This window comes from Mesocricetus auratus, unplaced genomic scaffold (assembly GCF_017639785.1).
Source record: "Mesocricetus auratus isolate SY011 unplaced genomic scaffold, BCM_Maur_2.0 Super-Scaffold_15014, whole genome shotgun sequence".
Taxonomy (NCBI): Eukaryota; Metazoa; Chordata; class Mammalia; order Rodentia; family Cricetidae; genus Mesocricetus; species Mesocricetus auratus.
Genome location: NW_024429186.1, coordinates 40474364 through 40493827, shown reverse-complemented (window position 1 = coordinate 40493827; position 19464 = coordinate 40474364). Strand labels below are relative to the sequence as shown.

The 19464-nt window shown below is 44.1% G+C and overlaps 1 protein-coding gene across 4 annotated transcripts in view; it reads right to left on the bottom strand.

The window, feature by feature from the left end:
* The window catches only part of Esr2 (estrogen receptor 2), a 60586-nt gene extending 42741 nt beyond the window's left edge, over positions 1 to 17845 (bottom strand). For 3 of the 4 annotated variants that reach the window (XM_040742918.1, XM_040742915.1, XM_040742917.1), the window contains exons 1-3: positions 16981 to 17845; positions 7752 to 8204; positions 6008 to 6180 (exon numbers count right to left, since the gene is read on the bottom strand). In XM_040742918.1, coding sequence (XP_040598852.1) covers positions 6008 to 6180; positions 7752 to 8170 — 592 coding nt within the window. In that variant the 5' untranslated portion in view covers positions 8171 to 8204; positions 16981 to 17845. Of the gene's footprint in view, positions 1 to 6007; positions 6181 to 7751; positions 8205 to 12228; positions 12332 to 16980 lie in introns of those variants that run through there. The other variant, XM_040742916.1, reaches the window with a different exon arrangement.
* Positions 17846 to 19464: the final 1619 nt, after the last annotated feature.

Genomic DNA, 19464 nt, shown 5'->3' with positions numbered 1-19464 from the left:
TGAGTTTAAAGCCAGTCTGGGCTACATAACAAAGTTCAGGATAGCTTGGACTACTGTAGCAAGAGTCAAAACCAAACAAATAAAAAAGGCATAAATAAAATGTTTTCTGATATGAAAACAGTTACAAAGATTCCCCCTGGGTTGCAGGATTGCTGTGGTTTTTGTAAAAGCACTTGATGTTTATCAATGCCTAGAGCTGCCCACTAAGCATGTGTGACGTGTAAGTACCTAAACACACACTCTCTGTCTCTCTCTCTTTCCCTGTCTCTCTCTCTCTCTCTCTCTCACACACACACACACACATACCAAAATATAAATGCACACACCTCTGTAAGCATGCACAATACATTTTTTTAAAAAACCAAAAACAGGGTTGGCAAGATGGTGGAAGGAGAGAACCAACCAACTCCTGCTTGTTATCCTCTGATTTCCACAAGCTTGCCATGCTGCACATGCACATGCACACACACACACACACACACACACACACACACACACACACCACAAAGGGCCACATACTTAAAAGAAAGAGGGAGACTCATGTAGCCCAGGCTGGCCTTGATCTTGCTATGCCAGTGAGTATAGCCTCGGACTATTCTAATTTCTTCCTGCCTCTACCTCCCAAGAATAGGGATTGAATCCAGGGCTTCATGCATACTAGACAAACACTCTACCAACTGAGCTACTGGTCCAGCCCAGTTGAATACCTTATGATTCTCTTGTATGACTGGCTGAGGAAGACAAAACCATAGCGACAGGAAATACACCAGTTGTTCCACAAGCCTGGGGAACCAGTGTGAAATGGGAGGAGCCTTTCAGTGATAACACTCACATCTTTACTACTGTGCCAGTTACATATTCTCAAAACTTAGAAACGTGAATGATAAAAATAGGAAAATTTTACTGTATGTAAGTTATATTTCAAACTAAAATCCTATACTGTTTTCCCCCTTGAAATTAGGCTGTGCTGTAGCTCAGGCTAGCCTAGAACTCTCTTCATAGCTGATCCATATCTGCAGCCCAGCTCCCATATTTTAAATCAGTGAAAAAAAATGAAAGGTTTAAATCAACAAAAAAATAGGAAAAATGTATTTTAGAAGCAGTATGTTTGTTTCTTACTCAATATGCCAAAGTGTTTCTTTTCAATTAAATAATAGCATGTAAAAGTCAACCATTACAAAGTACAAGTTAATATAATTTCTCAATGTCAAAAGACCTAAAATTTAAAAACTATATTTAAGACTATCAAAGATGGTAAGATTTGACCCTTTAATGATTAGATATTTCTGCACATCACGTGTAAAGTCAACTTGGGAGATAGAGGCTGGAAGGGCTTAAAGTCAGCAACACAGTGAGTTCAAGGTCAAGTTGAACAGTTTTGCAAGGCCCTATCTTAAAAAAAAATATCAGAGCTGACAGGATACTCTCAATGCTATCAAGAGTTTGGTAAAAACACAAAACAAAACCCTCAGGGGCCTGGGGATGTGGCTCGTTTGTTAAGAGTCCCTGTCTCATATACAAGGCCCTGGGTTCCAGTCTCAGTACTGCACAAGTCTGGACATGAAATTGCACTCCTGTAATCACCGCACTTGAGAAATGGTGACCGGAGGATCAGAAGTTCAAGGTCATGAGTTCAAAGTCAGCCTGGCTATGAAAGACCCTGCCTCAAAACAAAACAACGAAACTCATGCACTTTTCACTAATAAAAAAAAATCACTTTTGTGCCTTTCTAAGAAATAGTTGAAAAAAAACTCTCAAGAAATTTTAAACATTAAGCCAGTTATAGTTGCTCATATATGTAATCCAGGCACCTGGAAGATGGAAGCAGGAGGTTCAGGAGTTTAAGGCTAGCCACGAGTTTGAGGCCAGCCTGGGCTACACGGGACGATGACCAAAAAGAGGAAGAAGGAGTGTGCAAGAAGGACTTTAAATGTTAACATGACGCTCTGACCTTACCCATTTGTTCTAAGGCAGCATTCAAACATGTTTTCAATGTTTTACAAACAAATATAAATCATGACATTATTTGAAACAATAACAATAACTGATAATATTTTCAACAGTAAAGACAAAGCAATTAATCTATAAGGTTGAATGTTGAGAGCAGTGAGAAAGGCTTTGGGGCCCCAACAACAAAGAGATGCTTGCCAACCGAATGATCTGAACAAGAGCGCAAGGACTGGGGACACGGCTTGGTCAGTAAGCTTAAGGACAAGCTTAAGATGGCTTAGCCTCACAGCATGAAGGACCCGTTTGAGCCCTCCATGATCCCTTCTCTGTGCTCCATAGCCCAGGAGAGAGCAGCAGGCTTTGGAGTTTGGTGACTCATTATCTGAAGAGGTCAGCAAGGCCAGTGTTGATGGGAGGCCAGCACCACACAGCATCCAGTGCACTAATGCATGGGCAAGCAGCTTCCCAGACAAGCTGGTAAGGAAAGCCCTTGTCTCAAAAAATGAAAATGAAAGTTAAAGTTCAATGCAGTCAACCCCTGAAGTTACTGGTGTAACATCCTGGCCCCTCTGAGGCTGTTTTAAGAAACTAAGCAGTAATTTTCGATTATTGCAAACTACTTGTTCCAAAAATATAAAGAGTCCAGTGAAAGGATTGTTTGGGCACTAACTTTCCTTTGTGCATATTTGGAATATGGCACCCTGGCTGACACGACAGAAAAGAGTAATGAGGAAATTTTATTGTCAACAATGTGCAGCTATATCCTCAAGGTCCACAGATATTCCAAACTGCCATGTATTTCCTGTACAGCAAGAGAGAGAGAGAGAGGTTTCTTCTTAAAGGCTACAGCTACTTGTAATAGGTCAAAGGTCCCTTAAGAAGTAATTCTGGCTGGGTGGTGGTGGCGCACGCTTTTAATCCCAGCACTCGGGAGGCAGAGGCAGGCGGATCTCTGCGAGTTCGAGACCAACCTGGTCTACCAAGTGAGTTCCAGGGCAGACAGGCTCCAAAACAATTCAGAGAAACCCTGTCTCAAAAAAGAGGAGGAGGAAGAAGAAGAAGAAGAAGAAGAAGAAGAAGAAGAAGAAGAAGAAGAAGAAGAAGAAGAAGAAGAAGAAGAAGAAGAAGAAAGAAGAAGAAAAAGAAGAAGAAAAAGAAGAAGAAAAAGAAGAAGAAGAAGCCTAGAAGATGACTCAATCAGTAAAGAGCTGGCTACTGAGTTTGGGTCCCCAGTGCCTATGTGGACAGTGAGGCAGGGTGCTGGGGAGACAGAAATAGGAAGATCCGTGGAGCTCGATGGACAGATATTCTAACCAAATTGTGAGTTCAAACTTCAGTGAGGGACCTTGTCTCAAAAAGTGAGGTGGGGCCAGCAAGATGGCTCAGCTGGTAAAAGTTCCCGTCATGCAAACCTGGAGACATGATTTTGCCTCTGGCTTCTCCATTCAGACCACTACATTTACACCCATGCATACATGCACACATCATTCATACACACATGCTCACATCATTCATGCACACATGCACACACCACACACATATAACAGTGAATACCTTTAAAAGACTTTTATGTATATGGGTCTTTTGCCTGTGTGTATGTCTGTCTACTACACGTGTGCAGTGCCCATGGAGACCAGGACACCCGATCTTCTGGGACTGCAGTTACAGATGGTTGTGAGCTGCCATGTGGTGGTATGAATTGAACCCAGGTCCTCTGGAAGAGCAGCCAGTGCTCTTAATCACTGAGCCATCTCTCCAGCACCAGTGAATAATCTTCGTTAGTTTGAGACTAGTTTGGGCTATGCAGAGTTCCAGACTAGCCTGAACTACATTGTCAAGCAAGCAAACAAAAAACCTTTCAAATATGCATTTCAGAAAATCTGAATTGTCCTGACCCTACAGTGGGGAACTAGATGTGGCTTTCTGTTACTTCAGTGACCACAAATAAAAATGCTTAGTGAATATATTTCACCACTACCACTCCACAAACACTTCCACTGCACCGAGGAGGACACGGGGTGCTGGTGAAGTCGTAGAGGTAATAAAGGAGCCGGGACAACAAGTGGCCATCGATACAGGGAGATAGAGACATAGAGAGATGGCTCTTCACTCCATGCCAGTCCCCAGCCTTCCGGTGTCACCAGTCTTTCTCTGCTTGTGGTGAGTATCCTATTAATCTAGGACTATCAGCTGACAAGTTAGCTTGTCACTGTCTCACTGTTGTTAACCCCACGTGGTTATTAAGTATCTGGAAGCCGGGCACTGCGGCATGGGTGGAAAAGGACCTCTGAGGCAGGGACCGCCCGAGAGGAAGCTGCAGGGTGAGGACAGAGCACAGAACGGAAAGAAGCCAACGAGAAAGTGGCTGGGGCTAGGGAGGTGCCTCAGTGGGTCAAGTGCTCATGGGAAAGCATAGGGACTCAGAGTCAGAGTCCCAGCACCTAGGTGTTCCATGCCTGTAATCCCAACAGTGGGAGGCAGACTCAGCAGGATTCCAATAGCTTGCCTGGCCAATCAGTCCAGTCTAGTCCACAAGTCCCAGGTTCAGCAAAAAATACTGTTCAAAAAAGATATAGGGTGCTGGGAGACTGTTCAGTGGTTAAGGACACTTGCTGCTCTTACAGAGGACTCAGGTTCAATTCCCAGCACCCACACGGCAGCTCAGAACCATCTAGAACTCCAAGTTCCAAGGAATTTGATGCACTCTTTTGGCCTCCCTGGACACCAGGCATATGTGTAGTACAAAAACATACATGCAGTTAAACCTTCACACATATAAAGTAAAATAGTCTTTTAAAAATGAAGATTAAGAACAATAGAAGAAAATACCTCATGTCTATCTGTGGCCGCCACATACATGCACACACACACATGCATATATGCTCCTACATACACACACCACTACACACACATGCCACACACATGTACATGTGCTCCTCCACACACATGCATGTACCCACCCTCCCACACACATGCATGTATGCATACATGTACTTCTCCATGCACATGTACCCTCCCACACACATGCACATATGAATACATGCACCCTTCCATACACATAAAAAGAAATATCTTTAAAAATAAGTGACTTCAGCACATGAGGGCTGGAAGGAGAGAAGGCTGATGAGGGAGAAGCAACAAAGACAGTCAGCCTTGAGGTCAGGTATGCACAGCTTGCAGTTTATTAAGAATGCTATCAAATAAACAGACACACAAAGCAAACCCAAAGGCTCTGTGGGTAAAGGCGCTTGCTGCCAAGCAGGGTGACCTGAGTTCAAGCCCTGAGACCCGCCCACATAGTGAAGGTTAGAACCAACTCCAGCACAGTATCCTTTATCGCCACATGTAACCCTGTAACCCTCCTCCAACACACACACACACACACACACACACACACACACACGCACGCACGCACGCACACACACTGTTTTAACAGAAAGCACATCATGAACAAGTACACACCAATAACTGCCAGCAAAGACTCTAGTAAAGGTCAAGGAGGTAGTCTGATGCCAGACTAAAAACCAGGGGGTTGCAAAGGTGACTCCATGAGTCCAAAGATGACACACTTCTCAAGTCCACTACAGTTAATTCCTGATTTCTGACCATTTCCATAAATTATATTTATTCTCTTTCCCTCAGGAGCCAGCCAACCATCATGACATAAGCATGCCCTATGTTAAACCTAAGAAAAAACAAAGACAGGCAGACAGACACCCCTCAGAGCTCCTGATGAGCACAGATTTTTTTCCAAACAGCATCTTTACAGGGTTGTAAACAGATATCTTCCCTCCTTTTCTACACACCCCCCCCTTCCCCAGTTAGGTGTGGTAAACTGACCCCTATAATCTTGAGGTTCTGGAGTAGAAACATGCAATCCAAGGACCCATACACCCCCACTCAACCGACTCCCTAACACACACGTCCATCTGAGCTGCTCAGGTTCATGAAGTGTACCAGCCAGGGCAACAGTGGCACTTATACCAGGCCATCTCTGCAAAACTGCTTGCAAGCCAAAGTGTGAAAATTAAAGAAGTGGTGTGTCGTAGTCTTGTACCTTGAATGCTTCTTTTAAAAAAGGCCTTACATCCTTCGCACGACCAGACGCCATAGTGATACCCAGATGCATAATCGCTGCAAACTGCGCAGAAGTGAGCATCCCTCTTTGAACTCGGACTAGTGACAGGGCTGGCACAGCTGCCCCCACTCAGCTTCCTTTTCAGCGTCTCTCTGGGGAAGCAGAGAAAACAGGCATTGTAAAAGGATGCAAAAGAGAGATCAAGGGCTTCCGGAAAGAATAAATAAATAAGTAGCATGAACTTTGCCAAACGTTAAGTTTGCCTTTCGGGGTTAGGTATAAATCTGTTCCAGGAAACCCGCCATGGTATCTCAAAGAGCCCAGTGTGGGGCGTGACTGCCCTCTGATTGTTTAGGTGGTATGGACAGGTCCTCAGGAGGCTGAAGGAGGTGGGCAGCTCAGGACTGGAAGAAGAGCCCCTCCTATCAGAGGGGCGGCAGGGGCGGCAGCACACGCCCCCTAGGGGCTGATTTTGCTAAGACATGTTTCTTCTGGGAAGGGAGATAGTAAAGGTATGACTAACTTAGAAATGATAGAAAACTTTCCCGATGGTAAGTTTGTCTAAATATTAGCAGGACTTTGATGAGATTTTTAACAGATTAAAAAAGTCATCATTTAAATGAAATGTAAGTGAAAAGCATTAACCTTCAGATGTGCCCCACAGTTTTTATATGTTATCTTACCAACAAATAAAAAGATTAAGAAAAATTCAATTATTGTATAATATTTTCTCAAAGATTGTTTTGGTTTGGGTCGGGGCTTGAAGGTGCTGGGTTTTGGGTTGCTGGGGCATGGACCCAGAGCCTCATGAATGTTAAACCCACCCCCTAGCACTGAGATAGGCACTCCAGCTTCTATATGCTCTAAGTTTTATGATAGTATTTAAAAAGTAATGATATTTTATTTGTTTTGGGTTTTCTTTGGAGACAAGATCTCTCTATTCAGCCCTGGCTGTCCTGGAACTCATTATGTAGATCAGGCTGGCCCCAAACTCAGAGATCTGCCTGTCCCTGCCTCCAGAATGCTGGGATCAAAGGGATGTGCCACCACACCCTGCAGGTAATGCATTTACTAGTCAGTGTGCCATAACTCAGTACTCTTCTTCCAGAAATCCATTTCTTCCTACCACTTATTCATAAGCCATCTTCTCCCTCCACAGCCATTAACACTTACAAATTAGACTGAAATAATCTGTCGTTTGGCCATGCATTTGGAGTTCGATTTGTTTTAACTTTAGAAATTTTCAATAGGATCCTAAGGTTAGTTCCTCATTGATCATTACAAAGCACTGCCTGGGCTCATCACTAAAGCTTATGCCCATTGTCTTTCCTGGCTTCCCATGGCCACTTCATGGAAGTTGTAGAGTTACCATGGTTACTTTCATCTTGGAAACAATTTGTCATCAACAACAAGTAACCCATCATTTTACAGGTAAGACTCTAATCTGACCTTAAGAAACAAACATTTAAAACCCAACACCTTCACCAAAACCAAACTGATGTAAGTTTGATGTCTGTTGCATACAGAGAACAGAGATCACAGTGAACTTTCTCCACAGGCACAACGTTTTTATAAGAATGGGACTATCAGAATAGGACAGAGCAGTACGTCTCAGGCATCCTAAGAGAGTGAGAAAATAAAGACCTAACACATGTCTTTCTCACTAAGCTGTAAAGTGAGGATCATGCCACCGTCCATGACTTAGATGAAGACAGGGCTTTACCTGCTCCCAGGCAAGGTGTGTTCTAGTGATCTCGCTTCATACCAAGGGCTCTTTTGGGGCTCTGCACACAGTAGTGATGACTGGCAGTGGGCCGCTAAAGGAGAGAGGTGTCCAGAAGTTGGCCATAACACATTTGGGCTTGTGGTCTGTCGAACAGGCCCGCCTTCCAGGTTGTTGGCACTGCTCGGAACACTATAATTCATCACAGCAGGACTATAGAATGCCATAGTAGAGTATTCATGACGGTTCTCTACGTAGGAGGAAGGGATATAGATGGGGCCATGCTCCAGCGGCAGGATGGACTGGCCACAGTTGTAGGAAACAGGGGAATTAAGGCTTGATGGTGAGTTCTTGATATCCATGTCTTGAACAGGTAGCAGCTGAGAAAAATCCTTGTGAGAAGATGTGCAGACGGACATTATGTTCTCAGAGACTCATAGGCAGGTGTAATGCCTGCAACGGAAAGCCAATAATGCTCAGTTAATTCAAGCTACAAGAGTAACTAACACGCATTCATTTTAGCTAGGGATAGTGGTGCTTACCTACAGCCCAGCACTCAAGGAAACTGAGGCAGGAGAACTTCCGGTTCCAGGCCTGCTTTTAGCTACAGAGTGAGACACAGTCTAAAGGAAATGGAAGGGGAGGGGAGGGGTGGGAAGAAGAGGGGTTAGGGGAGAAGAGAGAACGGGAGAAGAAGAGAGGAGGGGAGGGGAGAGGAGGGGAGAGGAGAGGAGAAAGGAGAGGAGAGGAGAGGAGAGGAGAGGAGAGGAGAGGAGAGGAGAGGAGAGGAGAGGAGAGGAGAGGAGAGGAGAGGAGAGGAGAGGAGAGGAGAGGGGAGGGGAGGGGAGGGGAGGAAAAAGTGGAAGTGGGAATATAGCATAGTTGGTAGAACACTTGCCTCACACGTGGGAGACCTTGACTTTGATCCCCACCATTGCCTAAACCAGGGATTGTGGAAGATCTTTATAAATCCAGTATTCCAGAGGCAGAAGCAGAAGGATCAGAAGTTCAAGGTCATCCTCTTGTCAGGAGTTCAAGACCAACATGGGATATATGATACTATAGCTCAAGAAAAAGAAAACACAGGGCACAATAGCTCCATGGATAAAGTGTCTGCTGCTCAACCCAGATGGTGAGTTCAATCCCAGAGCCCATGGTAGGAAGTGAGGTTTCCTGAAAGCCCATGTGTAGCAGGGAAAATAAACCCCAGAGACTGATATTGGGGTTCAAGTTTCAAGATGAATATCAGAAAAAGCAAAGCAGCCAGCGACTAGCTCTCACCTCTGACTCAGACTGAAAGGGCTGATCCACACACAAGCTTTTCACCAAGTCTCAAACTGCTGCCTTTTCTCAGTGTGGCCGGAGAATGAATGCCTCCTACTGAGGCCTTGCTCCTGTCTTATATATCTCTCAAGAGTCCTGAGATTAAAGGTGTGAGCTATAATTCTCTTTGAGACTGATTCACTCTTGTGTGGATCTGGGTGGCCTTGGACTCACAGAGATTCATCTCCCTCTTAATTCTGAGTCCTAGTATTAACAGTATGGACCATCACCTCCTAGCTTCTGGTTGCTAGGATTAATGATGTATGCCTGGCTTTTATGGCTTGTGGCTTGCTTTCTGAATCCTCAGGCAAGCTTTAATAAATCATAAGTAATACATCACCACACCCATATGCTACCCTTTTGTTTTCTCTCTGTCTGTTTCTGCATGTCTCTGTCTCTAACACACACACACACACATACACACACTAGTACAGGACTACAAGTATATCCTAGAAGATATATATGAAAACATTGCCTACAGAGGGGTGTAAATATAAGGTGTGGGGTTCTCATTCTCTATTTCATTGACTGTTTGGGGGGGAATTTTTTTTGAGACAGGTTCTTATATATCCGATACCATCCTCAAACTCCTTATGTAGTCAAAGGTGATCTTAAATTTCTGATCCCCCTGCCTCTACCTCCCTCCCAAGTTCTGGGGTTATATATATTCCCCCCATGCTAAGTTTGCAGAGTTCGATCCCGGGATCAAATACAGGATCCTACACATGCTAAGAAAGCATCTGCCAACAAAGCCATACCCTCTCTCATTCACTTCTTATTACTTTATTGTTGCTGCTACCAACTACAGGGATTTTTTAAAAACATTGTTATTGCAGATGTATAGATGTTCTGTCATGTACTACTTGTGTGCCTGGGGCTTACAGAGGTGCCTGGATCCCCTTGGACTGCAGTTGCAGAAGGTTCTGAAACACAATGAGGCCATCTGGAGAAGAAACCAGCGGTCTTAACTGCTGAGCCACCTCTCCAGGTCTCAACTATAAGAACGTTTAGCCATAATGATTTATCACAAAATTATATTCAAATTTAAAAACACAGAAATACATAAAGATATATAAGATCAGCTGTAAGTTGTAACTAAAAGATAAACCTAAAGGGGGAACATCGGCAAATGAGACTATTATAGTTTTGACATATTTGAATATTTATCCCAGTCTGACTTTGTCAGTCTATTGCCTCTAAACTTTAAAAGCAGCCTTCAATATAGGACTTGTACAAAAATAAAACCAAGAAATAACAGAATTCCTGTACGCTCAAACTGAGCTCAATGGTTAGCTCAGTAGAGGGAACTATAGAGACACAGTGGGACAAATGGCCCTGGCAGAGGCAGGCCTGTGAATGGGAGAATCCAGCCAGGGTGGAGCTTGCCCCAGACAAAGGTCCAGAATGAAATCCCTTGGCAGCCTTGCAGTCTGCATAGCAATGACCTCTTCATAGGCACCTAAGCACTGCAGAGTCATCCATTGCACAAGACTCTTGTCACCACAACAACTGACATGCTCTGAAGGTTTTCTGCCCTTGAGGGAACCCAGATTCCCACTTTGAGTGCATGGCCTGGTTACTGGCCGCCAACCACTGAACTGCATTTTAGGGGGAACCTTTGCTTAATCAGCAACCCTAGATCCTCTAAACCGCCTGACATCACTGCAAGTCAATGGCCAAACCTCACCTTGCCCAGAAAGTTCTAAACTCATTCGCCAACTGGGTACTCTTCCCTCAGCCCTAAGGGTCCAAAAGAAAAGAATCTCTGCATAGTTCATACTTCTCTCTCTCTCTCTCTCTCTCTCTCTCTCTCTCTCTCTCTCTCTCTCTCTCTCTCGTTTTTTGTTTTTCGAGACAGGGTTTCTCTGTGTAGCCCTGGCTGTTCTAGAACTCGCTCTGTAGACAAGGCTGGCCTTGAACTCATATAGATCGGCCTACCTCTGCCTCCCGAGTGCTGGAACTAAAGGTGTGTGCCACCACACCTTGCTTATCTCTTCTTATAGTTAGTGTTTCTTCATATTAAATTTCTCCTGTTGAAGATATCATATAATTGGATGTTCTGATTTGATCCTGACTGCTATACCAACAGAACAGGCAAGCCAAAGATTCAAAGGCACGGGGAATTTGGTGGATAATAACGAGGTCCTTTGGAAGAGGAGCAAATGCTCTTAGCTGCAGAGCTGTCTCTCAAGCCTCGGGGCTATCTTAACCCCTCCCTATGCTGTGTCGTCAGTATTTCAGCTCCATGATCAGACTTCAATGCACGGTTTGACTATCATCAGAGCACATCTGATGCTACCAAAGCTTTAATCAAAACACATTTAGAGTTCTTTAAACAGCGCACTTTCTAACAACTGAGAGCACAATATATAAGCTCTTGATATGCATAGCAATCATATTTATACTCAAAATTTGGAGGTAATAATTAAAATTAAATTTCTTGAACATTCAAAAAAATATAAAGAGCCAAAATGGCAGGTCCAATTTAACAAATAAAAATTATGTCCAAAAATAAGTATGGTCACCATGCAATATATACTACCTTTTTAAAGATTTATTTATGTATTTATTTGTGTGTGCAGTACACACATGTGTATGTGTACCTGTATGTGCAGGTACATGCACCTGTGTACACCCATGGAGGCCAGAGGGTTTCCTCCACTATCCTATCCCCACCTACTCCTTCTCTCCCTAAATCTAGGTCTCAAGTTTTTCTCTGTAATGATGTAAGCCCAAAACCCTAGTCTCCTATCTCCATCCCTCCTGAAACTGAGATTGCAAGCATGCATGGGATATCTAACTTGTTACACTTGGTGCCAGGGTTAGAACTTTGGTCCTCATGATTGTGCCTTTAGTCACCAGGTCATCTCTCCAGTCCTACTTTTGTTTTTTGTTTGTTTGTTGAGTCAGTATTTCATGTAACCCAGGGTGGTATTGAACTTGTTATGTAACTAGCAGTGACTTTGAACTCTTCTACCTCCCTGGGTCTGCAATTAAAGATGTACACAACCGTGTCCAGTATATGTGGGGCTGTGGATCAAGCCCTGCTTTGTGCATGCTAGACAAACACTCTACCAATGAAGCCACACCCCCAACCCTTTATGGCCTTCCTACACAGAGCATCGCTGGATGATACAGGCATGGTGGCACTCACCTGTATTCCTGGCACTGGAATGGCAGAGGCAAGAGTTGTAGCTGCAAGTTTGATGCCAGCCTGTTCTGCATATTGAGTTCCAGGCCATCTGGAGCTATGTACTGTGACCCTGTCTAAAAACAACAACAAAACAAAACAAAACAAAAAAACAGAAAAAAACAACACAAATAGAAAAACACAAAAATGCCACTCAGTCTTTCTGAGCGTAAACCTCCCTCCATAAGGAACAAACACAGTGCTCTGAATTGTCGTATGAAAAGTAATTAAATTCAGGAAATTATAAGCAAAGAGAACAGTAAAACTCAAATTTGAGCAAAGGACTTCAAGATGATACTGTTAACAAAAATATAATTAAATGACAAATGGTTTGATACAATTTTAGCATTGTGATCAAACAAGATCTTACTGAGTCTACAGGGTCTTAACTTTTCACCTCCAAGTTCAGCAGACTCCACGTAGCAACCATCAGAAACTTCGGCTGTGGTTTCTTCTCATCAGACCTCTTATTTAAAATTTGTTTATTCTTATTTTCCTGTGTCTGAGCATTTTGGCCACGTATGTCTGTGCACTGAGTGCATATCTGGTACCCAAAGAAATCAGATCTCCTGGAGCAGGAGTCACAGATGGTTGTGAACTACCATGAGGGTGCTGGGAAATGAACCCTGGCCCTCTGAAAAAGCAGTAAGTGCTTTTAACAACTGAGTTATCTCGGCAGCCCCTTCATCAGGCCTTTTAAGAGGTATGACGTAACTGGGTTGAGGAGGTAACTCAGTCAGAAAAGTGTTTACTCTGCAAACAGGGAGATCCAAGTTCAATCCAAGAATCCATGGAAAAGGCTTCTTGATGGTTCATAGCAGGCCAATGACAGACTCCGTCTCAAAAACAAACCAACAAGGTGGAGACAAATGAGAATACTCAGCAGGTAAAATCACTTGTTTATAAGCAGACTGACTTTGATTATCAGAACCCACAGAAGAATGGGAGAAAAGTTGTCCTCCAGCCTCCAGACACATGCAGCGTCATGGCATGCACACAGATATCATGCATACAAACACGGTAATAATAATAATATTAATAAATAATAATAGATTAAATTGGGCTGAACAGATGGCTCAGTGGTTAAGAGTGCTTGCTACTCTTTCAGAGGACCCAAGTTCAGTTCCCAGCACCCACACCAAGTGGCTCACTACTGCCTACATCCCCAGCTCCAGAGGACCTGACATCTTCTTCAGGCCTCCCCAGATACCACATGCATAAGTAAATAGTAAAATATATTTTCAAGGTGGACAGTGTCTTAAGAAAAGCAGCACTTGGTGTTGTCTTCTGGCTTGCAGGTGCTCATACACACACATATGTGTGTGCCTATGTGTACCCACACACACATATACATAAAAACAAATCAATGGGCAGTCAGCGTGGAAAGACATGAACTTGAAAAAAACACTTTCCCTTATCCAGATGGTAAGTGATCATAAAATTTAAAAACAGCAGAGGGTTGATCCCATCACCCATTCCCACACCCTCAGGTCAGGTACCTGCCACAGAAAGGCAAGTGCCAAGATCATTCAGGCCATCGGTCTAGGCTGCCACAACGATGTCACCTAGAAAGCAGATCTCACATGCTAGCATGGCAGTAGCCAACTTCTCCAGTTTTTCTACCAAGTCCCAGTACACTCAGGATTGTTGAGAACCACTCCTGGATGGTGACCGTTAGAACGAGGGTTGCCCTTTGGCTGAATATCTTTTGGTAGATCCAGATTCACATCACAACTACTTGTCAGGGGCATCTTGGATGATTAGTAGCATGTTCACTGATAACAACTTTTCTTCCTAAATCACAACCTCGGAGAAGATTTCGTACACTCAGGGTTATGCATGGCATGCTAAAATACAAGCCGGAGAAACACATTTTGGATCTCAAGCCTAAAAATAAATAACTTTGAAAAACTCCAGTGTTGACAGTGGATTTATGGAGAAGAATAAGGTTGTCCCTGGAAGTAACACAGCATTCCACAAAGAGCAGACAGACCTACAAATCCAGCTGACGGACAGAAGTCAGTCACCAGCCAGCCCGTGTGAATTCACGTGTACTCTGGCCCAGTGGGCAGAACACAACACTGGGTCCTAGACTCCTCTCTGCCTAAACACCAGATCTTAGACAAACCACATAAATTCCTTGAACTTTCACATTCTTTTCTGCAGAAAAGAGAAAACATTGTGGGACGCCCCAAGGAAATGGCATAAGTGAAAAGCATCCTGGATGGGGAAGAGGGTGAAACCAGTCTACTGGCATGCCACAGGCCACACCTCTCACATTGGTCAGGATGCCCAGTTTAAGATAAAACGATTTCTGATCGTGAAGACATGCTTCTGAATTTTACTCTTTAAGCTTGTGTGTGACAGAAGCCCACCGCCACAAGCAGCCCAGATAGTTGGGCTGCTAGGAACCTGTCTGCTGCCTGTGTGTAAACAAAATGCCACCTCCCGAGTGCCATATCCTGGGCCCGCAGATGTGGATGGCTTTGACAGGCTACCTCCATTCTTCCTCCACCTGCCCATTCTCCTCCCCCATCACAAGCATCCTATTCAAACAATCCAATTCACACTCACCAGAAACAATTCCCTGGACAAGAAAAATGCATACAAACACATTTCTCTTCTTCCTCCTTTTCTAAGACACGATCTCATGTAGCCCAAGCTGGCCTAAAAACTGCTATACAGCCAAGGTTGTCCTTAAACTCCCTGGTCTTCCCGCTTCTATATTCTGAGTTCTAGGATTGTAGGCAAGCACCACCGCGCCTGATTCATGCAAGGCTGTGGATGGAGGCCAGGGCTGCGTGCGTGCCAGGCAAGCTCTCCACCAGCTGAGCCACATCCATGGCCCCTTAGGCACACCTTTTTAAGCATCAAGCCTTCTTGCTGTGTTTCTATTTAGCAGTTACCACCTTCACACGTTTATCTTTTCCAAAGCAAAATATTAAGGTCCCCAATCAATTTCATGTTAGGAACAAAGAAAACTTACTCTAACCATAAAACTGACCACTAATAATTGACTTACACGAAACTCTTTAAAACTATATGTGTATCTTCCAAAATGAGAAACAGCTAATCCCTCTCTCTCATAATCCTTAGAGTGGTATTTTTTTAATCTTAAATTCATCTGTCTGTAAACAATACTGCAATAAGCATGTTTTTTTCAAATGTCTATCACAAGGTACTAAACACTGAATAATGAGATCCAATATCCAAGCATTCAGTTTTCAAGGGCTTTGTGTACAATCAACAAAAACTTACCAGCAAGTGACTGATGTTTACTCCTCAGAATTTTGTGCAATCACTTCCTAACATATTCCATAAAATGACTTGAAATAAATTTTAAGGCATAGCCTGTTGAATTACAGTGACTTAGTCTTCACAAAGGACATAATGTCCATTAAAGGCCAATTATATATTTAATAGGTTGAATTGAGTACTAAGTTTTACCTTTTTTATATTAAAATCATTTCTGAGGAATGTCAACTCTGACTAGAACCATTTGGCTTCCTCAAATACACCTTGAAATGGTACAACATGTGCTTTTTGTTTGTTTCAAACACTTAGGCATCTTGAGCAAGACTTAAAGTGTTCCTTTTAACACTGCTTTTGAAATAAGAATTTCAGATTCATCCAGAAAATCGCTGAACATAAACTGGAACGCTAAAGTTTCTGCTTTAACACTTAGTGACCTCTTACTTTGTTCAGACAGAACGTCTGTTAGTTAGAGCAATGGTTCTCAACCTTCCCAATGCTGTGACCCTTGAACACAGTTCCTCACATTGTGGGGATCCCCAACCATAACATTATTTCTGGTGCTACTTAGTGACTGTAATTTTGCTACCATCATGAATCGTAATGTAACTATTCTTGGAGAAAAGGTTTGTCAGTGGGGTATGAGCCACGGGCTGAGAACCACTCTTCAGGTTTTCTTGGGGAAGAGAGTGAGTTCAGCATTTATCACACTCTTTCATTGTCCCCATATATTTGGCTTCTAATCTTCCCTTTCACTTTTTAAATAACATTTACAGGGAGAGAGGGGAAATGCCACCATGAGTGGAGTCATTACAGCAGAAATAAAATTTCAAGTGGAAACACTTGAAATAGAACAAAACTCCTTTCTCCGAGGTGCTGTGTGCCACACAAAATACAACCTGGCTTCTGAAATGTAAGAATAACCATCAGGCTTACTTTCTGAATAGAGCTCCACGCAAATTCAAAGTTTTGTTTCTCACACACAAAAACAATATTCACTTGGCCCAGTTTTCTACTTCCACAGTGAAACAGTCACTACAGGTAATCTTGAAGAAGCAACAGTTAAATTCGTCTCCAGCAAATAAGAGAGATCAGATTTAACGTATCTGAACCTACATGGAAAGAAATCTATTTCTGACATGACTAAGGATTACCATGATCAAGCCATGATCACCGGCCTGAAATAGGAACATCTTCCCTGGTCCACGATACTCAGGCAAAAAGCTTCATCATTTCATCCACCCCAGGAATCCACGGAGGAAAACCACGGGAATTTTCTTTTTATTAAAAAAAAAGTTATATGCACACAACCAACCCAAAAGTCAACAAAATCTGTTTCCAGTAGTGTTGAAGACAGTTCCGTCCATCCCCCTGGCCCTTTATTGTTCTAAATATTGCTGGCTTCCCATTGCAGGAATCCACACAAAGCCAATGAAACCACACTCTGGGCAATAGGGCACTTACCTGACATTGTCTAAAAGCAGACGCGTGCTTTCCTTGGCCCGCGCAGGACTCGGCAGCCGCTCAGCCCGGCTGGGGCTGCCAGACTCTACTCAGACAGGATACCAAGGATGCCAGTCGCAGCACAAGCAGCTCCCTCCCGGCCAGGCTCCCGGGAAGTTTCTAGAGGGGGTTCTAGAAGCCTAAGAAGAGGCAGGGAGTTCGTTTCAAAAAGGCCAGCAGCTGGAGAGACTGCAAAGATTATCCACGACTAACGGCATTAGTGCATCTTCCTTTTAAAGACGGTGAAGAGGGGGTGGGTGGTTAGCTGAAGAGCCCACGTGACCGCGAACCCGGAGCTGGAGATCTCCCGCACTCCGGCGCTGCGCCTCCAGACCCACTGGATGTCCACTTCCAGCCATCTCACAGTCACCCACGAGGGACACCCCCTCCCTGCCCAAGAGGCTGACGACGGAGGACCGAGAGAATGGGCATTTCTGACCAGGTTCCAAGGGATTCTGAAGTTGACAGTGCGGGTCCACACTCCATCCTGTCTCCAGACTTTGACCGACGTGGGTGTCATTAAATGCTTAAGTCTGACAACTATCCTTGGAAAGCGTGAACCAGGCCCTGGGTTCAGGTAATAGCATCGCAGCGGGCAGTAATAACGGAGTAAATGAAGTCAGATAGGTCCCTTGCGGGGAGCGTTAGCTTGATCCCCAGAAAGGCAAGGCCACCGGCTGAAGGTGGAAGCGTGGATACTCATCTCTCAGAGTCTGACGGCCATGGTGAAGAGAGAGAGAGCCAGAGGGAAGAAAAAAAGTCTTGGGTTAGGTCCAAGATCTCGAGTGCCTCCTGGAATTCACCTGGAGAAAATCCGCTTGCGCTTTTGCAGGGCTCCTCCCTCCGTGGCGGCGAGAGTCTCTGGCGCCCCCTGATGGCAGCCCTGATTCTCCCAGCTCTGAACGTTGTCAGCCTTCCCCATTCATCTGAAAGTGGCCCTACTATGCAAAGGTTGAAATCATATCTTAGTCTTTGAGAAACAATTGACTGTAAGGGAGCCATTGATGGGAAAAGTTAAAAGGAAAACAAATGACCTGTAGGCTAACGTGGTATCACATGTGTACCTAATCAGTCATCAAATCATCCACACACTGCACGGGGACTTGTTTATGAAAGATTTTAAAGATCTACCTTTTAATCTTTTTAATTATGTGCACGTGGGTATGCATACATGCCTGCAGATTCCACAGGGACTATAGGTGTGGGAGTCCCTGGAGATAGAGTTACAGGCGGGTGTGAGCCCCAGGACATGAGAGCTGACTACAAAATTAGACCTTTTTTTTAATGGTTTTTCAAGACAGGGTTTCTCAGTGTAACAATCCTGACTGTCCTGGAACTCACTCTGTAGACCAGGCTGGCCTCAATCTCCTAGGATCTACCTGCCTCTGCCTCCCAAGTGCTGGGATTTAAGGAGTGCGCCCCCACCACCTAGCCAGACTTAGGCTTCTTTTCAAGAGGACTATGCTGTGTTAACCGCTGGGCTGTCTCTCCAGACTCAGGACATGGTTCTTGATGGCTGGTATTCTAACAGAGGAAGACCAAGGGGATATTTTGAGGGAAACTTGTATAATGCCAACCTCGACTGTTTGGATGTAACCAAAATGTTACACACCCACATTGCACGTATTATGTACATACAATAATATGTTTTTAGTTTTAAAAAATCACTTGGAATGGAACATCAGTGAAGCACTGTCAGTCAAGAGCCAAGAGGCGGGTAAAGCATCATGGAGCGTGTATAGCAAGGCAGACTGCACAGCATCTCAATTACTGTTCATACCAGTTCTGAGAGACAGGTAATACTGGCCCCGCCTTCCTGATAAGGACTGGAGGCTCACAGAGCTTACATCCACAATGGGAAGCTACAAGATAAGAATGCATCCGGTGGGGTTGGAGAGATGGCTGCTCTTTCAGAGGTCCTGAGTTCAATCCCCAGCAACCATATGGTGGCTCAGAACCATCTGTAATCGGATCTGGTGCCCTCCTCTGGCCTGCAGGGATACATGCAGGCAGAACACTACATGCATAATAAATAAATCTTTAAAAGACATACTTTAAAAAAAGAAAGAAAGAATGCACCCAGTAGCAAAGGTGGTTTTTATACACAGGGATCGCTTACTGGACATTTAACTACGTGCTGCTTTCGTGTGTGTGTGTGTGTGTGTGTGTGTGTGTGTGTGTGTGTGTGTGTGTGTGTACTAGATTTCCATTACTATGATAAGCACCAAGACCAAAAGCAACTTAGGGAGGAAAAAGTTTATGTTGGTTTAGAGGCCATGGAGGGGTGCTGCTCACAGGCTTGCTCCTTTTAGCTTGCTCCGGGATGATTTCTGACACAACCCAGGACCACCTGCCCTGGTCTGACATACACATCAACCACTAACCATGAAAATACCCCACAGGTTACCTAAAGGCCGATCTTATGAAGGCATTTTCCCAACTGAA